This window comes from Anolis sagrei, chromosome 5, assembly GCF_037176765.1.
Source record: "Anolis sagrei isolate rAnoSag1 chromosome 5, rAnoSag1.mat, whole genome shotgun sequence".
NCBI classification, from domain to species: domain Eukaryota; kingdom Metazoa; phylum Chordata; class Lepidosauria; order Squamata; family Dactyloidae; genus Anolis; species Anolis sagrei.
Genome location: NC_090025.1, coordinates 180,639,439 through 180,665,302, shown reverse-complemented (window position 1 = coordinate 180,665,302; position 25,864 = coordinate 180,639,439). Strand labels below are relative to the sequence as shown.

The 25,864-nt window shown below is 41.3% G+C and overlaps 1 protein-coding gene across 1 annotated transcript; it reads left to right on the top strand.

Annotated features, from left to right (window-relative positions):
• The first annotated feature begins 515 nt into the window (after positions 1-515).
• LOC132775756 (aldo-keto reductase family 1 member B10-like) lies at positions 516-25,864 on the top strand. Its single transcript, XM_060776665.2, has 10 exons — positions 516-709; positions 9,401-9,568; positions 11,212-11,328; positions 13,380-13,457; positions 16,217-16,339; positions 18,390-18,496; positions 19,598-19,679; positions 22,244-22,327; positions 24,320-24,402; positions 25,509-25,864. The coding sequence occupies exons 1-10, from the start codon at positions 644-646 to the stop codon at positions 25,549-25,551; spliced, it is 951 nt and encodes a 316-aa protein (XP_060632648.2). The 5' UTR covers positions 516-643; the 3' UTR covers positions 25,552-25,864.

The window sequence follows — 25,864 nt, the reverse complement described above, 5'->3', positions numbered from 1 at the left end:
TCCAACTCAGTTATTCTATGATTCTATGATTCGACCCCTAGTCTTCTTCTGATTTTGTGACTCTACTCTCCACTCTGATCCCTGTCTGAGCCAAGGTGTGCTATTCCTACTCCATTCCCTACCACCCTTTGCCAACCTGAAAGGCTGCCATGACACACACCTTTTCAGAAAGATGCAGCTCGATTGAACCAGCCCAAGCCAAAGCTCATCAGGGCTGCATTTACACTGTAAAATGAATGCAGATGGACACAAATTTGGTTGCCATGGCTCAATGCTATGGGATTCTGTAGTTTGGCGAGGTACCTGCACTCTCTGGCAGAGAAGGCTAAAGATCTTGTAAATTTACAACTCCTATGATATCATAGCACTGAGCCATGGCTGTTAAAGTAATATCAAAAGTGCACCGTGCGGATGCAGCTCAGAAGAGTGCAGCATTCAATGCTTGTTTGAAAGGATGCTCCGCCCTCAAAGAAAACATGAGCTGGGCATTTCTCCAGCAAGGCAGCTCCTCTCCCTCATTTGCAAAGGCTGGGCTGGGGCTTATATAACAGGCTTCTTGCCGTGACTCAGCCAAAGTGTGCATCGCTGTGGTTGTTTCAGCTAGTGGTGGGTTTCCTGCCAGGCTTCGGACGAGAGAAGAGCCATGGCTAAGTTCGTGGAGCTGTACACCAAGGCCAAGATGCCCATTGTGGGGCTGGGCACCTGGAAGGTAGGCACTGGCAAGACAGCTCTGTTGCCGATAGGCTGTTAGGAATGGTGGGAGTTGAAGTCCAAAACATCTGGAGGGCCAAAGTTTGCCCATGCCTATTCTAGCTTCTTTTCCTTAGTATGCCACTGTATACAAAGGCAAAAAAATGGCCTGCCCAGATTGGCTTTCCCCTACTGAACCTCCCCTAAAATGAGCAGCGTAACACTCCCTGGACCTGTGCCAAGTGCTTGCATGTTCACGTTTATTTTGAATCTGCTTGTTCTCTTTTTTCCATGCCTTAAGAAAGGATATTGTGCTTTGCTATATTGTTTGAAAACTGCTGTGTGTACTTCAAAATATAGAGTTGGAAGGGACCCTTTGCAGCAAACTATAGGTTTAATTGAATTTTTAATTTAATTTCTAAACCAAAAATGTGTGTGTGTGCGTGCACATCTACACTGTTGAATTAATGCAGTTCAACACCATTTTAACTGCCATGGCTCAATGCTATGGATTTCTAGGAGTTGTAGATTTACAAGATCTTTCGCCTTCCACGCGAAAGTACAAATCCCACGATTCTATGGCATTGAGCCACGGCATTTAAAGTGGTGCTAAATTGTATTAATTCTATAGTGTAGATACCCACTCTGCATTGCTCTCACTTACTCTTTATCTATTTTTGGATGACAAATTAAGAGTACCTGTGGTTGCATAATGTGACGCAGCTGGTTGGGAACCAGCTGTATTAATATCACTACTGACCAAAAGGTCATGAGTTCAAAGCCAGCCCAGGTCAGAGTAAGCTCCCAACTGTTTATCTAGCTTGCTATCGACCTTTGCAGCCTGAAAGACAGTTGCATCTGTCAAGTAGGAAATTTAGGTACCGCTTATGCGGGTAGGCTAATTTAACAAATTTACGACACTATAAAAATCTCCAGGAACATGAATAAGAATGAGGAAGTACTCCATCAGTGTCACAAGTGGATGGTGAAGCGACAGCTCTCCCTGTGGCCAGAATCAAGCATACCCTCATGAAGCTAAATAGTTAAATAGCCTCTGTGTGCCTGTCTATATATGTTGTGTGCCTATGGCATTGAATGTTTGCCATGTATATGTGCATTGTGATCCACCTTGAGTCCCCTGCGGGGTGAGAAGGGTGGAATATAAATACTGTATATAAATAAAATAAATTGCATAACACTTAATTACATCACCAGGAATTGTCTTTGGGCCTGGGGTTTTGGCCCAGAACCTCAGGACCGGAGATGATCCTGAACTGACAACCTTAATGTGATATCGTGCCTAGTGAAACAGATTTGCAAATAAAGTCTGTGTTTTTTTTTCAAAATTAGAAGTGGTATTTCCTTTTTTAAAAACTTACCTGCTTCTAAAGGTCTAGAATTGCAGCCCGTTGGCTTGATGTATCATGGCAAACTTTAGATTTGTTATAACATAATGGCTAAATTCTGCAAATGGATCCTAGAGCAAATCAAGCCTGAACTGTCCCTAGAAGCCAAGATTACCTAAGCCAAGCTGTCATAGCTTAGATATATCATTAGAAGATACGACTCACTAGAAAAGGTAATAATGCTTGGTAAGATGAAAGATAGTAAAGATAGTTTTGGAAAAGATGGAAAGGCTCACTTGAGAAAGTTTGCAAGACCTGAGCAAGGTTGTTGATAATAGAGTCTCTCATTCAGGGGAGGTCACCATTAGGATTCATATCTCTAACCAGCCATGAAAACCCATTGGGCAAGTCGCACACTTTCAGAAAGCCCTGTAATAGGGTTGCCTTAGGTCCACACTAAGCCAGAAACAACTTGAAGGCACACAACCACAACAAAGTGGAAGTGGAATACAACTACACTGCACTCTACAGTCAGCTATGTCACCTTGGATTTGTTTGTTATGAAAACCTTTAGTTCCCTTAATCTCAAAGGTTAACCTTCCGTTAAGGAGTGGTTATGAGATAATTGCATCTGTTGTTCATATATTTGATCACTCTTATCCATTGTGGGGTGGAACAACGGACCAGTGCAATACTTGAAAGGTTGCTATAATTTGAAAGTTCAGAGGGAAACATGGAAAATATGAACTGGAGAGATGATCCCCTGCTACAGTCACAAAGAAGGATCAGTGTTGGTGGAAGTCTTTCAGGAAGAATTAACTGCCATCAAGACTCTTAAGAGACCCAAATGTTAGGCAAACTTTCTAACTTGGGGACCGCATGCTAGCACTCCCTGCTAGAAGAATTAGAAGGAAGGGAAGAGAGAAGGAAGGAAGGATGAAAGAGAGGAAGAGAGGGCAGGAGGGAGGATAGAGGTAAGGAAGGAAAGACAACAGGGAAGGAAGGATGAAAAGGTGGAAGGGAAGGGTGGAGGGAAGGGAGGAAAAAGAGGAGGGAGGAGGAAGAGAAGGAAGGAAGGAAGGAAGGAAGGAAGGAAGGAAGGAAGGAAGGAAGGAAGGAAGGAAGGGAAGGATAAAGGAAAGAGAGAAGGGGGAAGGGGAAGGAAGGAGAAAGAGGGAGAGAGGGAGGAAAGAGGCAAGGAAGGAAGGACCAAAAGGTGGAAGGGAAAGGTGGAAGGAAGGAAAGGAGGGAGGGAGGGAAAAGTGGAGGAAGGAAGAGAGGAAGAGAAAGGTGGAAGGAAGGAAGGATAAAAGAAAGAGAGAAGGGGGAAGGAGAAGGAAGGAGAAAGAGGGAGGGAGGGAGGAAAGAGGCAAGGAAGGAAGGATCAAAAGGTGGAAGGGAAGGATGGAAGGAGAAAGAGGGGGGGAGATAAGGAAGAAGGAAAGACAAAAGGGAGGGAAGGACAAAAGGGTGGAAGAGAAGGATGGAAGGAAAGGAAGGAGGAAGGAAAGACAAAAGTGAGGGAAGGATGGAAGAGACGGGAAAGGGAAGAGAGAAGAAAGGAAGGACAAGAAAGTGGAAAGGAATGGAGGGAGAGAGAAAGAGGGAGTAGAGGGAGGAAAGAGAAGGAAGGAAAGACAAAAGAGAAGGGGAAAGGAGAGAGGGGAAAAAGGAAGGACAAAAGGATGGAAAGCAAACAAGGAGGGAGGACGAAAGAGTGAGGTAAGAAAGAGAAGGAAGAAAGGAAGGATGAAAGGGTGGAAGGGAAGGAGGAAGAGGGGAGGAAGGAAAGGGGGAAAGGAAGGAACAATAGGATGGTGAGGGAGAGGAGGGCCTGAGAAAAGAGCCCAAGGGACTACACCCAGCCCTCAGGCCTGGGTTTACCCATACTTTCCCTAATGGTGTTCCTGAAAGTTATGAAAACCATTAAAACCCATTGATCCCTTGACAGCTCTTCCACCCACCCATTTCTAGTGACAAGGTATTTTTTTTCTCATCACATTCCAAGTGAGGCACATAGCAGAAGCTCTATCCATTCTTCTAGCAGAAAATCCATGTGCCAGGACAGTATTTGTTTTTCATGTTTTTCTGTTGGTAGTTCTTAATACAAGTTTCTCTTGGGTCTGAATGGAAAAGGAGGAAAGACATTAGGGTGGAGAAAATAACTATGGTGTACAGGTAGGAAAGCTTACAAGCCAGCTTGTTTTCTGCTTCCTTGGAGACTAGGACGCGGAACAGTGGCTTCAAACTGCAAGAGAGGAGATTCGATCTGAACACAAGGAAGAACTTCCTGACTGTGAGAGCTGTTCAGCAGTGGAACTCTCTGCCCCGGAGTGTGGTGGAGGCTCCTTCTTTGGAAGCTTTTAAACAGAGGCTGGATGGCCATCTGTCAGGGGTGATTTGAATGCAATATTCCTGCTTCTTGGCAGGGGGTTGGACTGGATGGCCCATGACGTCTCTTCCAACTCATTGATTCTATTATTCTATGATTCTATGATTTCTAAACCATGAATAAATCCTAATTTGAAGTCCTTCCTTTATAAAAAGTTGCAACAAACCTAGTTATTGTTCAGACAACTTCCTAAATCAGTCATTTATTGTGTATAAACAGCCTCTTGCATTAGGGAAGGAGGCCAAAAAGAAGTGAATGGGATGCCTGTACCAGCATGAAACTCTTTTGCAGTGGATTCCTTTAGCTTTGAGTAACTTGTCAAAGAAGCAGAGCTATTGGAAAAAAAGAATGCAATAACGTACAGAGGGTTTTCTAATGCATTCTGTTACAAGTATTCCCTAACAGAGTGTGAGTTTATCTTATGAACATTTGTGGCAAAGACAACTTGAACTGGGTTGTTGTAGGTTTTTCCGGGCTATATGGCCATGTTCTGGAGGCTATTTTTCTCCTGACGTTTCGCCTGCATCTATGGCAAGCATCCTCAGAGGTAGTGAGGTCTGTTGGAAGTAGGAAAAATGGGTTTATATATCTGTGGAATGACCAGGGTAATGTTTCAGCTGATCACCTTGATTTGCATTCAATGGCCTGGAAGCACCTGGGGGGAATCTCTTGTTGAGAGTGAATTGATGTGCCTGATTGTTTACTCTCTGTTGTTTTGCTGTTGTAATTTTTGAGTTTTTTAATACTGGTAGCCAGATTTTGTTCATCTTCATGGTTTCCTCCTTTCTGTTGAAATTGTCCACATGCTTGTGGATTTCAGTGGCTTCTCTGTGTAGTCTGACATGGTGGTTGTGAGAGTGGTCCAGCACTTCTGTGTTCCCAAATAATATGCTGTGTCCAGGTTGGTTCATCAGGTGCTCTGCTATGGCTGACTTCTCTGGTTGAAGAAGTCTGCAGTGCCTTTCATGTTCCTTGATGTGTGTCTGGGCGCTGTGTTTGGTGGTCCCTATGTAGACTTGTCCACAGCTGCATGGTACACGGTAGACTCCTGCAGAGGTGAGAGGATCCCTCTTGTCAAGCTGAAACATTACCCTGGTCATTCCACAGATATATAAACCCATTTTTCCTACTTCCAACAGACCTTACTACCTCTGAGGATGCTTGCCATAGATGCAGGCGAAACGTCAGGAGAAAAATTGCCTCCAGAACATGGCCATATAGCCCGGAAAAACCTACAACAACCCAGTGATCCCGGCCATGAAAGCCTTCGGCAATACATACAACTTGAACTGATTGTACTTTTGGGCAAAATAAACTCCAACTGGAACATGTAAAAATGTTTTAATTTGTCTTTTCCTACTCAAAGGCTGCTGTTCAGATCACTTGTCCTTTACGGTCTAATAATAATAAATAATAATAAAACTTTTTTTATACCCCGCTACCATCTCCCCAAGGTACTCGGTGTAGCTTACATGAGGCCCACAGCACATCAATAAAAAAGCAATAACAGACAAGCAATACAAAACAGTTAAAATAAATGTCATCAACAAAAAGCAATAAACATTAACAGTAACACAAGAACATTAAAAACCTATGGCTGGGCCAAATGTAATAATTGTGCCGTCACACCCAGACGCTATAATGTTAAAACTAAGATGTGCTTCTCTCTTTATCTGGGTGAACCGCTGCGGGTCTTTCTTTGAAGCAATAACTCAATACTTTCAGCAACTGATGCCAGTCAAGATATGAACATCAACAAAATGTTTATTTCCAAAGTCCTTGGCAGACTTGGCACAGCTTGATAAAGTTACAACACAAACAGTAAATTTGAGAAACCATAGAGATGTTCTTTCTTTTCCCTTTTCTTCAATCACTGAGGTAACCTTTCTTAATAACTCAATAACTATTTCTCTCTATTTCTCAATAACTCAGTTACTATCTCAATATCTTAATATTTCTCTCTGTATAACACAATAGCTTTCTTCAATAACTATAGTATCTCAATAAGCTTGTCTTTATCTCAGTTGCCTTTCTTAGTTACTCAATTGCTCAATTGCTCATTTCCTATTCTCTCTATCTCCTAACTCAATAGCTCAATACCTCAATTCCTATTCTATCTATCTGTTCCGTCTTCCAGGAGCATAGTTTGCATTGCCTTTTAGTTGCATGGGATAGTGTTCTTTTCCATTTCCCCAGGGCTGCTACAGACACAGCAGCACTCTGGAAGTTAAACAGGATCAGAGTTTGCAAAGCCAGACTGCAGGCCCTCTGCAGTTATTGGTTTAGAAAGTATCTCTTTGGGTGTAGAGACCTCCCTTTTTCCAGGGGATGAGATCTCCATTTTGGAATCTCCCTGCCTCCTTCAGTAGAGAAAGAAAGCTGTTGGTCAGCTAGGTAGCTCTGAAAAAATCATTGTAAGTACGATTGAGATAGTGATTGAGTTATATAGATAAAAAAGCTAATTGAGATAAATAGCAATTTTTTTTTGTCGTGTCAGGAGCGACTTGAGAAACTGCAAGTCGCTTCTGGTGTGAGAGAATTGGCCGTCTGCAAGGACATTGCCCAGGGGACACCTGGATGATTTGATGTTTTTTATCATCCTTGTGGGAGGCTTTACTCCTGTCCCCGCATGAGGAGCTGGAGTTGATAGAGGGAGCTCATCCGCCTCTCCCCGGATTCGAACCTGTGACCTGTTGGTCTTCAGTCCTGCCGGCACAGGGGTTTAACCCACTGTTCCACCGGGGGCTTCACAGATAGCAATTGAGTTCCCTATCTATAGCTCAAGGTTAGCTTTAGAGATGAAGCACTGCTCAATAATATTCAATAACTTTTCTATAACTCAGATAGCAATTGAGTTATAGAAAAGTTGTTGAATATTATTGAGCAGTACTTCATCTCCAAAGCTAACCTTGAGCTATAGATAGGGAAAAACCTGTTTTTCTAACTATAGCAGCTCAGGGTTAGGGTGAAAGGATCCCAGGATACTTTCTACCTTTTGAGGAAGAGTTACCTCAGTAACTGAAGAAAAAAGAAAGAAAGATCGCCCGGAAAAACCTACAACAACCCGAAAGAAAGATCATCTCTATGGTTTCACCAATTGACTGTTTTGTTTGTAACTTTGACATGCTGTGCCAAGTCTGCAAGGACTTTGAGAAATAAATATTCTGTTTTGGTGTTCAAAACCTGTAGTAGCCTCAGTTGCTGGGAAGCTCAAGCTTCTAAAGAAAGACCCCCACAGTCCTCCCAGACAAGAGAGAAGCACATCTTAGTTTTATTTTTATAGGGTGTGGGTGTGATGGCACACTATCTATAACTCAATTGCTTAATTGCTCAATTCCTATTCTATCTATCTATAACTCAATTGTACTCACAATGGGTTTTTCAGAGCTCCCTGCCTGACCAACAGCACATCTGAGGTTCTTTTCTCTACTAAAAGAGGCAGGGGAGATCTCAATCTCAGCAAAAAGGGCGGACTCCAAACCCAAAGTGATACTTTCTAAACCAATAACTGCAGAGGGCCTGCAGCCTGGCTTTCCAGGCTCTGATACTGTTTAACTTCCAGGGTGCTGCTGGGTCTATAGCAACCCTGGGGAAATGCAAATGAATGCTATCCCATGCAGCTAAAAGGCAACGTAAACCATGCTCCTGGAAGACGGAACAATAATTACAATTTTAAAAATTCAAGTAGTTGAAACTGAAAAGAATAGAAGCAAGGCACTCCTTATCTCCAGCTGCCCTTAATGTTTCCTTATCTAATTTATACTCCACATTACACTTCAGTAATGAATCAGATTTGCTGGTTGTATTTGTACAGTTACTTTCCATGCATCACGAAGTCAAACCATGGCTGGAAGTTGGTGTGTTGTATACTTTGGATTTCGATAAAGTTTACATTGCATGTGTTTACTGGACTTCTTTCACTTCTCTTTGCTATTTTTGTGTTTACAAAGCAGGATGTTGTTTGGCATTGTGCTTTCACGCGCTGGGCCTATAGCAATTGGCTTTTGAACAGGACGTGCTCTTTGTGCCCAGCGGGAAGCCAGGGTGCCTCAGCTGAGAGGCTGTAAGGATTTTCCTATGCAAAAGTCTTTAGAAGCTTGAAAAGTTTAATAAAGTCCTTTATTATTGCTTAGGTCTTCAACAAAACAATCAAATACTTTTCAGATGTTCAACAGGTCAAACAAATACTTAAAGGCTTTGAATCAACTGGTGGCTTTCTTAATCTTGTCCACAAGGGACAGGCAACTGGCTTTATGAACTGTTTCTTTAACGGGTTTTTTTCTTTAAGAGGAACACCCTTTTTAACCCCTCCTTGGGCAATCTGTATATAGGCTTTGCTGGCGTGGGGCCCCTACAACCGGTTCCAATTTGTGTTATGGCTGCCGTGAGAGGTCCTTACCAGGCCAAAGTCTCTGTGTAGATTCTCCAACTGGAGTCCTTTGGCACTGTTTTACCCCGGAATTTCGTAAGAAACAAAGCTTCTCTACAGGTGAAGCTGATTCACGTCCTGTAGCTAAGCTTTCAACTGTAAGACTGAGCTAAAATGGCTCCCTTTCCTTCCTGAACCCTGGGGAAAGGGACGTAACTAAAGAACATAATGATGATAGGCAGGTGGCAGGCCCCATAACTGCAGCCTAAAAAGGCATGGCCAAATCAAACACAAGCAAAACCCAGCTGCAAAAGGCATGGCCAAATCAAACACAAGCAATTAACCATGCAAAGAAAGGAAATTTGAGCTTCTGGTACAGCTGTACCAGCACAGGCAAGGTAAGCTGAATAGTTTGAGACTATTTAAAATTTCATATGGAGCTAATATAACAAATCATGGTGGTTACTTCCCAGAATTTAGCACAGTGTTATCATATTATTTCAGTATGATGACTATTGCCATACATGAGATTATTTTGAAAGGAAGAGTGTGGGGGAAAGATACAGGTCTATAGAATGAATTAACAAACTGTTTGTTCTTCAGTCTCAACCAGGACAAGTAGCAGCAGCTGTGAAAAAGGCCATTGATGTGGGATATCGCCATTTTGACTGTGCTTACGTTTACCACAACGAAGATGAAATTGGCTGTGCAATCCAAGAGAAAATCAAGGAAGGAGTTGTAAAGCGCGAGGATCTTTTCATTGTCAGCAAGGTATTTTATGTTATGTCTATTCTTACCCCTCCTCTTGTTATTAAATTGCCTATACAGGATTTCATGGAGCTTATATCTTTTTTATGCAATCCAAAATTATTCTCAAATTATATATTTGTAGTTTGGTAAGGCACCAGCCCTCTTTGAAAGAGAAAGCTGAAGACCTTGTAAAAGTATAACTTCTGTGGATCCATAACATTGAGGTCAAACTACATTAATTCTACAGTGCAGATATATCCAAAGTCTTGTTGATTTCAAAATCAATTCAATGAAAAACTTGAATGAAAAATAAACTGTTAGGTTTTCTTGGGAAGTATTACTGCCAAAAAAATTCAAACATTTTAGACATTGTGTTGTCAAAAGCTTTCATGGTCAGAATCACTGGTTGCTGTGAGTTTTCTGGGCTGTATGGCCATGTTCCAGCAGCATTCTCTCATGACGTTTCACTCACATCTGTGGCAGACATCCTCAGAGGTTGTGGGGTTTGTTGGAGACTAGGCAATTGGAGTTTATATATCTGTGGAATGTCCAGGATGGGAGAAAGAACTCTTTGTCTGTTTGAGGCAAGTGTGAACGTTGCAATTCATCATCTTGATTAGCATTGACTAGCCATGCAGCTTCAAGGTTTGGCTGTTTCCTACTAAACACCGTGTAAAAATAAAACTTCTGTGATTCCATAACACTGAGGTCAAACTACATTAATTCTACAGTGTAGATGTATCCAAAGTCTTGTTGATTTTAAAATCAATTCAATTGACAGGAAACAGCCAAACCTTGAATCTGCAAGGCTATTCAATGCTAATCAAGGTGATCAATTGCAACATTCACACTTGCTTTAAGCAAACAAGAGTTCTTTTTTCCATCCTGGACTTTCCAGAGATATATAAACCCCACTTGCTTGTTTCCAACAAACCTCACAAACTTTGAGGATGCCTGCCATAGATGTGGGTGAAACGTCAGGAGAGAATGCTGCTGGAACATGGCCATACAGCCTGGAAAACTCACAGCAAACCAATTTAAGGCATTGGTCGAGAAGCAGGCAAGTAGTTGTGCTGGTAGCAGAAGCCGTTTTGGGATGTGATCGACGTGCTTCTCATTTTAGGAATGAATGTACTTTCACCCTAAAACTAGGTGTATGAGCCTCTTAATGGATCATACACCTAGTATGATCCATTATCAAAGAGGACTGGTCAGTTCCTGTTCTTTTAAAATACTGTTAGATCTGCTTAGATCAGGTTGGTAGGATATAGGCTGTGTTTCTAGCTGCAATCCCCCGCCCCTAGATCCTCCAACCAGAATCCAGTGCAAGCAACAGCACTTAAAATCAAAGCAAGATGGAACACAGGCACTTGTTTTGAGTACCCAAGCTAAATATAGCTCTCATTCTTTCAAAAATAATATAATTTAGAACATGAGATGTCATTTTATTGTAGCCGTTAGTAGGAAACTGGGAACCAGAAACCTTGTTAAATCTTCTCCAGATCAGATAAAGAGAAGGCTATATCTAACATTTCCAAGATGTGAATTGGACCCGTAAGGAAGAACACAGACTCATCCAGAACACACCAAAGGTTCAAACTAAGACAAATTACCTACAAGATCGTTATTGAAAGTAGTGAGTTTACCAATCTTGTTTCTTGCAGCTTTGGAGCACGTTCCATGAGAAAGAGCTGGTGAAGGGCGCCTGTAAGAAAACTCTTGCAGACCTGAAATTGGATTACCTGGACCTCTACATAATTCACTGGCCTCAAGCGTTCAAGGTATTCTGAATTGATCTTTTTCAGTTTTTTTTCCCTGTGTCAGGAACTATGCCGTCGCACCTGGGGCTGTAGCTCTTAGTGAAAGAGACATGGGATTGCTCCTTGCCCCCCCCCCCCCTTAGGGAACTGGAACTGTCAAGGACAAGGACACAACAGATTTCAACAGAAAGGAAGAGACCATGAAAATGAACAAAATCTGGCTACCAGTATTAAAAAACTCTAAAATTATAACAGCAAAACAACAGAGAGGAAGCAACCAGGCACAGATTAACACCTCCCAGCAACAGATTTTCCCAGGCTCAGGCAGGCCTTCAAATGCTAATGAAGGTGATCAGCTAAACATTCACACCTAACTGCAGCAGGGAAGAGCTCCTTGCCCCACCCCAGCCATTCCACAGATATATAAACCCATTGTCCCAATTCCAACAGACCTCACTACCTCTGAGGATGCTTGCCATAGATGCAGGCGAAACGTCAGGAGAAATGCCTCTAGAACATGGCGCTATAGCCCGAAAAAACCCACAAGAACCTAGTGATTCCGGCCATGAAAGCCTTCGACAATACACACAACAGATAACTCAAAATGGTATTTATTGTTGACAAAGAGTTATCTTTCTGGGGGATTAAACTTGATATTTCAAAAGGGACAAGGAAAATATACATTACAGTCTCTGGAGTCCTGGGTCCAAGGAGTTTTGCAGCTGAGAGGCTTTCCCTGTTCCCTCTTTCCTCAATGGCTGTGAAAGTCGGAACAAACACAACCCCCAGTCCAATGGCCTATGTTGAAGGTACAGAGCCTTCCTTTTGATGCCAAAGGATCGGTTTGAGGGCACTTGGGTCTCCTCAACGTCGTCCAGAGTGAACTGGGCATGAAGTATGAGTCCCAAGGGTAAAACCTGAGAATTTGTAATGAGATATAACTTATCCAAGGGCCTAGAAGTCTTGATCCCCTCCTCTGTTGCAGATGTTTCAGTCTATTGATTCCATCAGACCCATCTAGTATATCCAGTGGCAAAGGGTTGTGGTGATTTTACTTATTTTTATTTATTTATTTATTTATTTATTTTGTCGTGTCGGGAGCAACTTGAGAAACTGCAAATCGCATCTGGTGTGAGAGAATTGGCTGTCTGCAAGGATGTTGCCCAGGGGACGCACAGATGATTTGATGTTTTTATCATCCTTGTGGGAGGCTTCTCTCATGTCCACGTATGAGGAGCTGGAGCTGATAGAGGGAGCTCATCCGCCTCTCCCCAGATTCGAACCTGCGACCTGTCATTCTTCAGTCCTACCGGCACAGGGCTTTAACCCACTGCGCCACCAGGGGCTCACTTCTCTCTGGTGTGAATGAATTAGCAGACGGCCAATTCTCTCACACCAGAAGTGACTTGCAGTTTCTCAAGTTGCTTCTGACACGACAAAAAAATGTATAGTCCAAAACATCTAGCAAGCTAAAAATTCCCCACTCCTGAAACAGAAAAAAGCAATATTGATATTTTGCAGAACACATGTTATGGGTTTACGATAAAAAAATCCCTGTGTCACAAACACAATATTTGTATAAGATAATACTTAAAATATGGGGACAAAGTGAATAGTGTCAAAAGATCCTGAAATGTAAATCGCTAAATAACAACGGAAGGTTAAGATTAAATGTTCACTCCACAACCTTCATGGCTGGTTATGCATGAAACAAAGTTTGTTGTTTTGCTGTGAGTTTTCCGGCCTATATGGCCATGTTCTCCTGACATTTCGCCCACATCTATGCTAGGTATCATCAGAATCTGTGGAATGACTAGGGTGGGAGGAAAACTCTTGTCTGCTTGAGGCAGGTGTGAATGTTGTTGCAATTGGCCACTTCGATTAAGTTTGTTATAATTTATCTCTTGATGTCCAGTTTTGGAGACAGTTGAAGAACATTCAGCCAGCACACTCCTCAGCTGTGTCTTCACTGCATTAACCAACCAAACAGTGGAAACAGTCATTGCAGACACTGTTGGGCAATGGAAACAGCTGAAAATTAACCCATTTGCTTTCTTGCTTTACATTGACAGGCTGGAGATAATCTGTTTCCCACTGATGAAAAAGGTGTGATCATAAGCAGTAATGCAAATCCTCTAGAAACCTGGGAGGTATGTTTTGCAGCTAAGCATTTCTCTTTGTCCTGTATTCATTCCAGCAAGCACTGGTGTTTGGAGAAGGATAAGCGCATGTTGCAGGGGAGGTTGTGGGTGGGATTGGGTGCTTTAAAATGCACTTTAATTGTATTTATTTATTGTAATTTAACTGTATTTGTAACCTCACATACAAAATACTGTTTAATTTATTATTATTATTATTATTATTATTATTATTATTATTATTATTATTATATTAAATTGATCAAAGTCTATGGCTGTTAGCTACCTTAAGTCCCCTCGGTGGGGCATAAAAGTAAACAACAACAACAACAATACGTTCAGGGAAGATTTTTGTATACCTTGCTTCTCTCTATTAATTGCAAATGTTGCAGGTTCAAATACGTTTCTTTCTGATTTTTCCATTTGCTTATTTTGCTTCTTGTTTTAATTTAAATTTAGTGTGCAACTGGAATTGCTATTTTAATTTCTAAGTACCAGAAGAACATCCACTTGGACTTTTAAGAATAGTTTCAAATATATATGGAACAAATGAAATGCGAACTGCCATGTGCCAGAAGAAAGAAAGACTCAGATTAAAATGTTACAGTTTTTCCTTCCCTTTCTGTTCAGAAGAGTTGATTGTATTCTATGTGTGGAATACATCTTGTTGGTGATGGTTGGTTCTGTTAATAGCTCTTTGCTCCATACTTGGGGGCTGAGAATTGCGGTATATAAGTGCAGTAAATAAATAAATAAATAAATAAATACTTCTAATCTTCTTGCTCCAGTTGGTAGAGAAGAGAGGATTCTGTATTTAGGGGTGGGGTGGGGTATTAATATCTTTTCATATTCATTCTAAGGCTCTTCCATGGCAAAATTGCCATCATGACTTTGAATATCCACTAGCATACTTAGTCATATATTCAGCATTCAAAAGGACTATATACACTCATGCAAAAAGAACAATTCCTGGAATAAACCCCTGAAATGTAGATGACTGAGAGTATACTTCCCTTTGTTGAAGTCAATACACAGAGAATTGATCCCCCGGTGGCGCAGTGGGTTAAACCCCTGTGCCGGCAGGACTGAAGACCGACAGGTTGCAGGTTCGAATCCGGGGAGAGGCGGATGAGCTCCCTCTATCAGCTCCAGCTCCTCATGCGGGGGCATGAGAGAAGCCTCCCACAAGGATGATAAAACATCAAATCATCCGGGCGTCCTCTGGGCAACGTCCTTGCAGACGGCCAATTCTCTCACACCAGAAGCGACTTGCAATTTCTCAGGTCGCTCCTGACACGACAAAAAAAAAAAACAACAACACACAGAGAGAGGGATTTGGGTTAAAATACACTATAAACTCATATATGTATCTAAACATATTACTCAAAAATCCAACACAATAACAATATTTTTTATTGATTAGCCCTTAGGCCATATCACAATACCAAACCAAACAACAAGGCTTGATAAGACTGGATTGCACTCTATGTAGTAAGTTAAAATAAAACACTTATAACAATACAGTAAATAAATATGATAAAACAGAGTATATACATCATATTTCCTTATCACCCCTACAACAACAAAAAACCCAACAACAAAAACACGGTCAACTTATCCGTGAGTCAATGTGAGATCCTATTAAAAATGAACCACCCCCTTGGGTTGTTGTAGGTTTTTCCAGGCTATATGGCCATGCTCTGGAGGCATTTTCTCCTGACATTTCGCCTGCATCTAGGGCAAGCATCCTCAGAGGTAGTGAGGTCTGTAACAGACCTCACTACCTCTGAGGATGCTTGCCTTAGATGCAGGCGAAATGTCAGGAGAAAATGCCTCCAGAGCATGGCCATATAGCCCGGAAAAATCTACAACCACCCAGTGATTCCGGCCATGAAAGCCTTTGACAACCACCCCCTTCTCTGAGTAGAGTGATGAAAGGCAAGAGCTTAGTCCATTCCAGGAGGACCTAAAAGAAGCACAAAACGCCTATACTTGCTCCTTCATGACCTTTTTGAATGCATGGGTGGAAAAATTGTGATGATTACTGGCCTCTGAGATCACACTGGTGCTTTTCTCTCAATTTATCCGCAGGTCATATAAAAGTGGTGCAGTAGGTTGAACCGCTGAGTTGCTGAACTTGCTGACCAAAAGGTTGGCAGTTCAAATCCAGGGAGAGGGGTGAGCTCCCAGTCTTAGCTCCTTTTTCTGCCAACCTAGCAGTTCAAAAACATGCAATTGTGAGTAGATCAATGCAGGAAGGTAACAGCGCTCTATGCACTCATGCCAGCCACATGATCTTGGAGGTGTCTACCAAAAACGATGGCTCTTTGGATTAGAAATGGAGATAAACACCAATCCCCAGAGTTAGACATGACCAGACTTAATGCCAGGGAAAAACCTTGACCTTTACCTTACATATAAAAATCTATACTTTTGTGCACGTGCTCCCAAATCTGCCCTCAACTTATTCATAAATACATACAGTAACTCACTGGGAAAAGTGTTAGTTCCTCCATGAACCTTTTTTAAAGCATAGGGAAACACTAGAGGTAAAAAATGTAGCATCACCTTGTGGTTGAGCCTTCAGATGCTTCTCAGATCATCTCCCTTCAGGAGGAAGTATAGCGCATCAGAGAGAAAGGTAATGATAGTATGTTAGAGATTTCCTCTAACCTCCCATGCTCACGCCCTCTCCTAACACCTTTCAGAATAGTATATTCCCAGTAAGAACTGTGCCATGTGATAATATCTGGCTCTTGGTGTGCTTTTAGGCAATGGAGGAGCTGGTGGACGCTGGATTAGTAAAAGCCATTGGGGTTTCCAATTTCAACCATGAACAAATTGAGAGAATCCTGAAAAAACCTGGGTTGAAGCACAGGCCTGCAAATAATCAGGTAAGCATTGCAAACCGGAGGCATTTAGGGGATTGCGAAAGGGAGTGAATATTTTTTCAGTACAGGAATATTCATGCTATTGCTTTTAAGTTGATCCTAATTCATGGCAACCCTCTCCATGGCTTTTCTTGACAAAATTTATTTACAGAAGATTTACCACTTCCAATTTGAGGTGAAGAGATTAGACACGCCACAAAACTGAGAATCATAAACATGTTTTAAATATATATGTGTTGGTTTTGTTGGAATTTGGCATGGTAAATCCAAAAATGACCTCAGTAATGAATTTATTATTAAAATCAGTAATGAAAAGCACCAAGACCTGGATGACTTGGGTGCAGAAGAGGATAAAACATATGTCAAACTATTGATATCTCTACATAATGCCACTGAATGTCTTTCCAACCATATTGATAATAGCCTTCTGTGGATTGCCCAAACTGGAGAAGAATCCAGTTCACTGAGTTACTTTTTGGGTGGAGCATCTATGCTGCAAGCAAGCAGTTATAACTAGTTTAATTCCACAAAACCAAGTCAAAATAGAGAGGTGATCCTGTTCCCTTTATCAGCAGCCATCATTAATATCACTTGGTTGCAGGCCCGTAGCCGGGGGGGGGGGGGGACTGAACCCCCCCCCCCCACCGAAATTCTCAGGGTGGTCCACGAGAAGGCCTTACTGGTACATTATTTAAACTGTTATGTTTATTCATATCATGATCTGATCACCATGCTCAATATATCCCATATGCATGGGGGTATTGGGATAATGATACAAAAGGTTTGCTAGGGTAGATCCTGAACCCCTCCCCGGAATCAAACTCAGCCCCCCCCCCCCCCCCGAATCAAAATCCTGGCTACGGGCCTGCTTGGTTGGTTGCATTCTGCAAGTCACTACCTTAATCAGTGGCTGATACTGGATGAGAAACTGCCCTCCGGCCACACAGAAGATTGGGTGATTTGGAAGGCACTGAACAGGCTGCACTCTAGCACCACGAGATGCAGAGCGAGTCTTAAGAAATGGTGCTACAAAGTGCGGAGAAGAGCAAACCACAGACCACATCCAAGGACTTGTTGAAACGCCACTTCTATGCTGCTTTTTTGTCTCTTGGCTCTGAGGACGGTGGTGCTCAATCTTCCTAGTCCCATGACTCCTTAATACAGTTCCTCAAGTTGTGGTGACCCCCAACCATAAAATTATTTTTGTTACTACTTTATAACTGTAATTTTGCAACTGTTATGAATCATAATGTAAACATCTGATATGCAGGGTGTATTTTCATTCACTGGACCAAATTTGGCACAAATACCCAATACGCCCAAATTGGAATACTGGTGGGATGGGGGGAGGGGAATTGATATTGTCATTTGGGAGTTATAGTTGCTGGGATTTATAGTTAACTTATAATCAAAGAGCATTCTAAACTCCACCAATGATGGAAATGATCCAAACTTGGCATACTGAACTCCCATGACAAGGAGAAAATACTGGAAGGATCTGGTGGGCATTGACCTTGAGTTCTGAAGTTGTAGCTCACCGACATCCAGAAACCACTCTGGACTCAAACAATGATGGATCTGGACCAAACTTGGCACGAATACTCAATATACCCAAATGTGAACACTGGTGTAATTTGAGGGAAATAGGCATTTACATTTGGAAGTTGTAGTTGTTGGGATTTATAGTTCTCCAACAATCAAAGAGCATTGTGAAACCCACCAGTGATAGAATTGAGCCAAACTTCCCACACAGAACCCCCATGACCAGCAAAAAATACTGTGTTTTCGGATGGTCTTTGATGACCCCTCTGACATCCCCTCTCGTGCCCCCTCCCTCCAGGGGTCCTGATCCCCAGGTTGAGAAACGCTGTCCTAAAATATTCTCCAAAATCCTAGCACCGCTCCCAACATATTTGCCTCTGAGGCATTCCTGCTATGTTCATATGATACACTACTGACTTTTCAAATCAAACATTTGACTATTTGTAAGAAGTAATAGCTGCTAGTAAACAAATTAGGACATGAACTAAATTATGGTTGCATATTTTTCCAGGTTGAATGTCACCCATATCTTATCCAGGAAAAGCTGATTAATTACTGTCATTCCAAAGGGATCACTATCACAGCATACAGTCCCTTTGGGTCTCCTGACAGACCATGGTGAGAAAAGTTGGGTAAACTTCCTCTCCTTTGTGTCTGATGAAATGTGTCCTGGGTTCAGAACTCTACAGAGTTGGCTTCTTAAGTGACCACATCAGCATAGGAAAAACAGGTATTACAGTGAGATTAAGGGATTGCTAGTTTGGCTCTATAAAGCTAGTGTGACTTATGATAGCAGTGAAAGCATCAAATCTGCCTTTAAGTGATTTGGAACAATACTGCATGAGGCGCAGAAGAAGAATCCTGTGCTTAATACTTAACATTTATATTTTCATTCTGCCTTATTGATTCATTGCACATGGATTTTTATAACTCTGAACATTACAACTGCCCCATAAAGCAGGTTTTGGACCACATGGACTGTCCTTGTGGATCCCTTTGCTGAATTTTTTGTCACACCCCAATCATGGCAGCAAAAAACTATATTTTTATTTTAAAACAAAGGACATGAGTAACATGTCCCTTGATTTTAAGCTAAATCCAAACTCCTTGAATCATGAGTTCAGGTAAAACAAAACAAAAAAAGCTACAATTTTCTTCAGGACAAGATCCGTGTATAAGAGAAAAGCAGTGTTTTGTTTTGGGTTGTTGTAAGTTTTTCGAGCTATATGGCCATGTTCTAGGAGCATTCTCTCCTGACATTTTGCCTGCATCTATGGCAAGCATCCTCAGGAGGATGCTTGCCATAGATGCAAGCGAAATGTTGGGAGAGAATGCTTCTAGAACATGGCCATATAGTCTGAAAAACCTACAAAAAAACCAGTGATTCTGGCCATGAAAGCCTTAGACAATACAGTGTTTTGTTTGTTTTGTTTTATGGCTGCTGCCACTTTGCCAAATGTACACAACAGGGTATATTTATCTGGATATACACGTTATTTCTGTTGCAAAAGAGATGACCAGATGATAGTTTAAAGGCACCGTATGAGTTTATGGTAGAGATAACACATTGATCTGGGCCAAGGGGGAATGACCCATTCATAAATTTCTCTTTAAACTATATAGGACTTTTCTTCTCTGGTCAGGCTAGCTATTGGAAATTGTTGTGTTCCTCTTACATGCAATTTTCGTTATTTAGCTTTTGTTGCTTGTGTTTCCTAGGGCCAAGCCAGATGATCCATCTCTTCTGAATGATCCTAAGATCAAAGAGATTGCTGCTAAGCACAATAAATCTGTAGCGCAGGTAAGTAGAGAGTTGTGTGAACATCATTAGAGAAGATGCTGGGTTGGGGAAAAATAAAGTAGTGGTTCACAATTGAATACAAAGCATGCATGGGAGTAGAATTTATTTGCCAAAATTGTTGTTGAAATTATATAGCTTCCAGTCTGCACATTTTCTCCAGGTGCCTTTGCCAAGAGAAAAATATATTTAAAAAGCAACGAAGTGCAGCAGCAACAACAAAACTGTCCTTCCTTTCTGAAAGGAAAAAATAAAATGTCCTAGTACCGCAACTCAGTTAATACAATTTATACTGAGCTTGTATTCTATTTGTTTAATAAGTGAAGGTGGTTGAAAAGGCCTAATTGAGTAAAGCAACTCACAAGAGAAAAGTAAATAAAGGTGCCACTTCAAATGTTTGCAGGTGTATATAGTGTACTGGTCTGTACCCACAAAGGAGAGCTGAACAAAAGGGAGAGGAGACTGGGATAGATGTAACTAAGGCATGGGTCACCATGGCCAAGTCAGGCTTTTCGAGTTCATCCTAGATAATCTGTGCTGAATGAAAAAGGTTCCGGTCCTGGAATGTTAAATTAAAAAGACTATGTGATAAAGGATGGGCATTTTTACTTGATGTAATCGTCTGTTTTTGTATGTGTTTTATTTTATTTTGCCTTATTGTAATTGCTTGGGCTTGGCCCCATGTTAATCTCCTCAAGTCTCTTCGGGGAGATGGTGGCGGGGTACAAATAAAGTTGTTGTTCTTGTTCTTGTTATTATTATTATTTATTAAGTCCTTTCTCTGTCTGAGGCCTGTGACAGGCAAAGTAGTAATAGTACTGTTGGGTATGGCTCGCAGCAGCCTAAAACATAATTTTTTTGCACCAAGTTCCCTATTATATAAATATTATTGCCTCATTGAACTAAAAAGATAAAGAAATTATCACTGCAGTCTCAGAGGGTTATAAATAATAAAATAATATTTTATATCCTGTCACCATCTCCCATAGGGACTCGGGGCGGCTTACAAAATAGCACACAAAGATGCCATACATAAAATACATAATACATAATATAAAATACTTCACATGAAATCAATACATTACATAAACCAGGTATATAAATTGGATGCAACAACTTCTATTATTTATTTATTTTTGTCGTGTCAGGAGCGACTTGAGAAACTGCAAGTCGCTTCTGGTATGAGAGAATTGGCAGTCTGTAAGGACGTTGCCCAGGGGATACCCAGATGAACTGATGTTTTATCATCCTTGTGGGAGGCTTCCCTCATGTCCCCGCATGAGGAGCTGGAGCTTATAGAAGGAGCTCATCCACCTCTCCCCGGATTTGAACCTGCGACCTGTCGGTCTTCAGTCCTGCTGGCACAGGGGTTTAACCCACTGCGCCACCGGGGGCTCCTTCTATTAAAATTCTATTAAAATAGAATCAGTTCAAAGAGCCATGTAATCAATATAGCAGCCCAGCTGCTATATTGTTGTTGTTTCTGTTATTGCTTTAATGTTTTGATTTGCTTTAAGTTGTGTATTTGTTATGCTATTGTTGTATTGAGGCCTTGGCCTTTGTAATCCGCATCGAGTCCTTCGGGGGATGCTAGCAGGGTACAAATAAAGTTAATAATAATAATAATAATAATAATAATGCACAGGATGTAGATATAAAGTGCTAAGTGAATGGCAATCACTGTCTAAACATTATCAAATGCCTGCTAGAAAAAACAAGTTTTTAACTCTTTCCTAAAGTGTTGTAGTGTAAGGGCTTGTCTAAGTTCACTGGGGAGGGCATTCCAAAGCTGGGGGGCCACCACCTAGAAGGCCCTCTCCCTCGTCCCCACCAACTGTACTTTGAGGCGGTTTGAGATTGAGGCGGGACCAAGAGGAGGGCCTCTCTGACAGATCTTAGAGCCCGCACCAGTTCATAGGGGGAGATGCGGTCACGAAAATTGCCTGGACCTAAACCATGTAGGGCTTTATAGGTGATAATCTGCATTTTGAATTGGGACTGGAAATTTATTGGCAGCCAGTGGAGCTTCTCTACCTATTCTTGGACAGCAACTCCCAGCAGTCCTCCTGATTGATCTACCTACCTACCTATATCTAATCTATCTATCTGGAGGATTGCAGGGAGTTGCAGTCCAGGAATACGAAATTGGAAATATGCAGGGATTGAGATGCTCTCAGAGAGATCCAAGGAGATGAAAGCTTGCATCTTGGAAGCAGTGCATTTGGATCACCCTCCTCTCCTAAAGGGCCTGGTCTAGGGGATGCTGGGAGCCGTAGTCCGGAAGAAAGTGTGGATATGCTATTGTATGTTTTGTTTGCCAGGAGAGTCATTTCTGCGCATACACTGTAGCATCTTTTTGCTTTTTTTTTTTTTTTTGCCTTTTAAGTCCCTTCTGCTGTGTTTTTCAGTGTTTTTATGAGTGATGGTCACTCGTTGGCCTGATAGGTGTATTGTGTCCAAATTTGGTGTCATTCATCAGTGGTTTTTGAGTTAGATTAATCCCACAAATGATCATTACAGTTTTATTTATATAGGTGAGATTTCTCTTTGTTTGGTGTTATCTTTAGGTTCTGCTCCGATTTCAAATCCAAAGAAATGTAGTCGTGATTCCCAAATCTGTCACCGCTTCACGAATTGAGGAAAATTTCAAGGTAAGAGACTGCAACGTTCTGTGAATGTTGCATTCCCTCTCGGAAGATGTATTGGAAGATATATTAGAAGGCCAGTAATTCTCTACCCATGCCAACTGGGGAAAATGGGTGATTACATCTAACATTGCTTACCTTAGAAGGTAAGAACCTCTGCCCAATAGGGAACTTTTCACTTGTCAATGCATCTGTGTCTCTTCCCTACAATATAAAAACTAGGAGGGACGAGATAGTAATAAAATTCATTTGGGAAACCTGCAACCCTTCCATATTTCTTCAATGCTTCCACCCTCTTTTCCACCTTCTGCTCTCTCTCTTACTCGCTCAATGTCTAGATTGAGAAACATCCATCACTCTTGATAACACAAATCTTGAGCATTTGCTTCTCGCCTGTGGTTGGATCAGAGAAAAATTGCAAAGTCATTCAGGAGAAACCAGAATCCTTTTACTGTTTGTTGGGCAATGGGACAGGCGAAAACCTGTCCTAATCCCCAGTGATCCTGCTGCTGCTGAAATCACATTATCTTTGGAGAGCTCTACCTCACAGATCACTTGCTTTCAACAGATAATGAAGAGGGGATGACACCATTATTGTAAGCAGTACAGTCGAATAATGTAAAATTAAAAAGGCACAACCTAAGACACATTTTGTGCAGAACACAACTGCCATCTGCCAGGTTTTGCTATGACTCACTTGTCAGGATCATATCAAATACAATTTGGCATTCTAGGTAAATAGTTCAAATAGTGTCAGTGTAATGTGCTGTGAATTTGGTGGAAACTCCCTGAACTGCTGCTTTACTAGAGAAACAAAAATAACGTGTCAATATGTCTTTTCAAGCTTTCACGCTACTGTTGCCAGATAGAGTTAGTTAGTTGTGTTTTTTGTTGTTGTTCATTCGTTCAGTCACTTCCAGCTCTTTGTGATCTCATGGACCAGCCCAAGCCAGAGCTCCCTGTCGGCTGTCACCACCCCCAGCTCCTTCAAGGTCAAGCCAGTCACTTCAAGGATGCCATCCATCCATCTTGCCCTTGGTCGGCCCCTCTTCCTTTTCCTTCCATTTTCCCCAGCATCATTGTCTTCTCTAAGCTTTCCTTTCCTTTCATGATGTGTTTGCAGTTCTTTTCAAGGGAATGTGCACCAAAAGGAGCACATAAGTGACACAAATGTCCACATTCTCCATAATTTCATTGGACTTGATGTTACAGAAATTAAGTGAGTACAAAAAGGAACATAATTTTTTAACAAAATTAGTCTTGGTGAATTGGCCATGGTGTCTCTCAGCCCTAATTGTCTTGTAGCTTTCTTTCCCCATGTCAGGAGTGACTTGAGAAACTGAAAGTCGCTCCTGGTGTGACACAATTAGCCACCTGCCAGGATGTTGCCCAGGAGATGCCCAAATGTTTTACCATCCTTGTGGGAGGCTTCTCTCATGCTCCCGCATGGGGAGCTGGAGCTTACAGAGGGAACTCACCCACACTCTCCTCGGATTCAAACATCCAACTTGTCAGTCTTCAGTCCTGCCAGCCCAAGGGTTTGACCCATTGCACCACCGGGTCTTGTAGCTACAATTTCAGTGGAAAATGAGATGTTTTCAATGTTCAGCTTGCTGGATGTATCTAATGGGATTTCTCTCCATCCTCACCAAATAGAAACTCAAAACTGCAGACCTCCCACCTCTACTATATCACTTCAATGGATCTCAAAAGGACTACTAGTTTCCATTTTTTAAATTTTCACTTATAAACATATTTTCCCTTCTTTCTTTTTCCAATATCTTAGTACATACACTTGAGCCATTCATTACTTTGCATCTGACCTACTTCACAAAATGTTAGGGAGATAAATAGGAATAACTCCTCTATGTATGCTACACTGACCTGTTTTTGGAGTGGGTGGGGGAGGGAATCCATGTTAAAAATGCATCTTTGCAATTCTTGTGACACTTTGGGCTCTTTTTTGACATTGTCAAATCTCTTTATCCTTTTTGCCAGGTGTTTGACTTTCAGTTGTCTGAGCAAGAAATGAAAACCATCCTTGGTTTTAATAGGAACTGGAGAGCGTGCACAATTGAAGGGTAAGGAGCAGCATTTAAAAAAACATCAAAGAGTACACCAGAAATATGTGTCTCATTGAGATTAATATAGACTAGTACTTCAGTAACTGGACCTATCAAAGAAGAGGAATCCCACCTCCTCTTCCACCTCCTGGAAGTGACATGTGACCCTAGTGACATCACTGATTTATGACGTAATGTAAAATAAACCACATGTTTGATCAGCCCACACTGCCTTGCCAGAGTAAGAAAATATGCCATGCAGATGAACAATAAAGAGCAAGTTGTTTACTTTTGGCAGTTCAGAACAACATATGAACAAGGTGATCAGTTGCATCAATTCACATGTCCTTTTATGAGAGATTTAAAATAGTCTTTCTCTTGTCCATGTGGATAAGCTCCCTCCAGCAGCTGATGAAGCAAGAGTACACTCCAAACCTTCTCTCTCTCTGCTTCTCTCTTCAAATACTCTCTCTCTCTGCACTTGCATAGCTCAAGCCTGAACAAAAATGTAAGAGTATCCAAAAGTCCCAGTGTCAGCCATCTCCAAGGGCATTGCACAGTCAATCACTTCATGCATATTATATTGCAGCTGACACACAAACGCACTGATTCCTTAGATGCTCCAACATGATTTACATAAATCAAGCAAAGTTCTGAAATAAAGATATGAGTATATATGGTAAAATGCCTGAGTGGATGCATAGAGCTTCACCTTATTCCAAAAACCCAACAATATAGAAAAGAAGGCATTTGGGTATGTATTTAGCAGTTTTACTGGCTCTCTACCTCCCACTTCTATGCTTGAAGGAAATGGTATATACCCTGCCATATCAGCACTGATTCAACAATGTTGGGATGGAAATGTTTGCCTAATGATAGAAAGTTTTTACCTTTGTTTAGAAACAACTAAAACAACTTGCAATAGAAGGATGATCACTTTTGGGTGTCTTTCCCTTTTGGGACTTATTGTTGGCGCTCTGCATGGTCCAGGGAGAGCATCAAGGCAGAAAATCTACCTAAACCACAACTGAAACTCATTATTCTGATTTTGCCCAGTTTCCAAAACAAACATGAGCATAAATGTAGTTTGATTCTTGCTTCTGATGAACACTTTCTTTCTCTAGGTGCATCAGTCTCCCGGATTTTCCTTTCAATGCTGAATATTGAAGCCTTATTATCCAGAAAGTCTTCAAACCATAGAGTAAACAGTGTCCGGGTTTTTCTAGCCCAGATTTAGTATGTTTTGATTCTTTGAAATGGTTTTATATTATCCTGCTTTTCTTAATTTTTTTATTTTTGTAAAGTAAAACAATACATTTATAATACAGCAGACATATAATATCCAAAGCGCTTAATTCCCCCCCCCCCATTAATATAATTATATCCACTGTAAATGTTACTCTTACTCTTATATATATATTTCTATCATTATCCTGCTTTTTGAATGAAATTACTTCTAATAAAATATATATGTACTATT

Excerpts from the sequence above, each read along its gene's own strand:
- LOC132775756 (XM_060776665.2), top strand. The coding sequence starts at position 644 with ATGGCTAAGTTCGTGGAGCTGTACACCAAGGCCAAGATGCCCATTGTG. Across the intron at positions 18,497-19,597 it reads GGGTCTCCTGACAGACCATG|GGCCAAGCCAGATGATCCAT; the intron begins GTGAGAAAAGTT and ends TGTGTTTCCTAG. Across the intron at positions 24,403-25,508 it reads AGAGCGTGCACAATTGAAGG|GTGCATCAGTCTCCCGGATT; the intron begins GTAAGGAGCAGC and ends TTCTTTCTCTAG.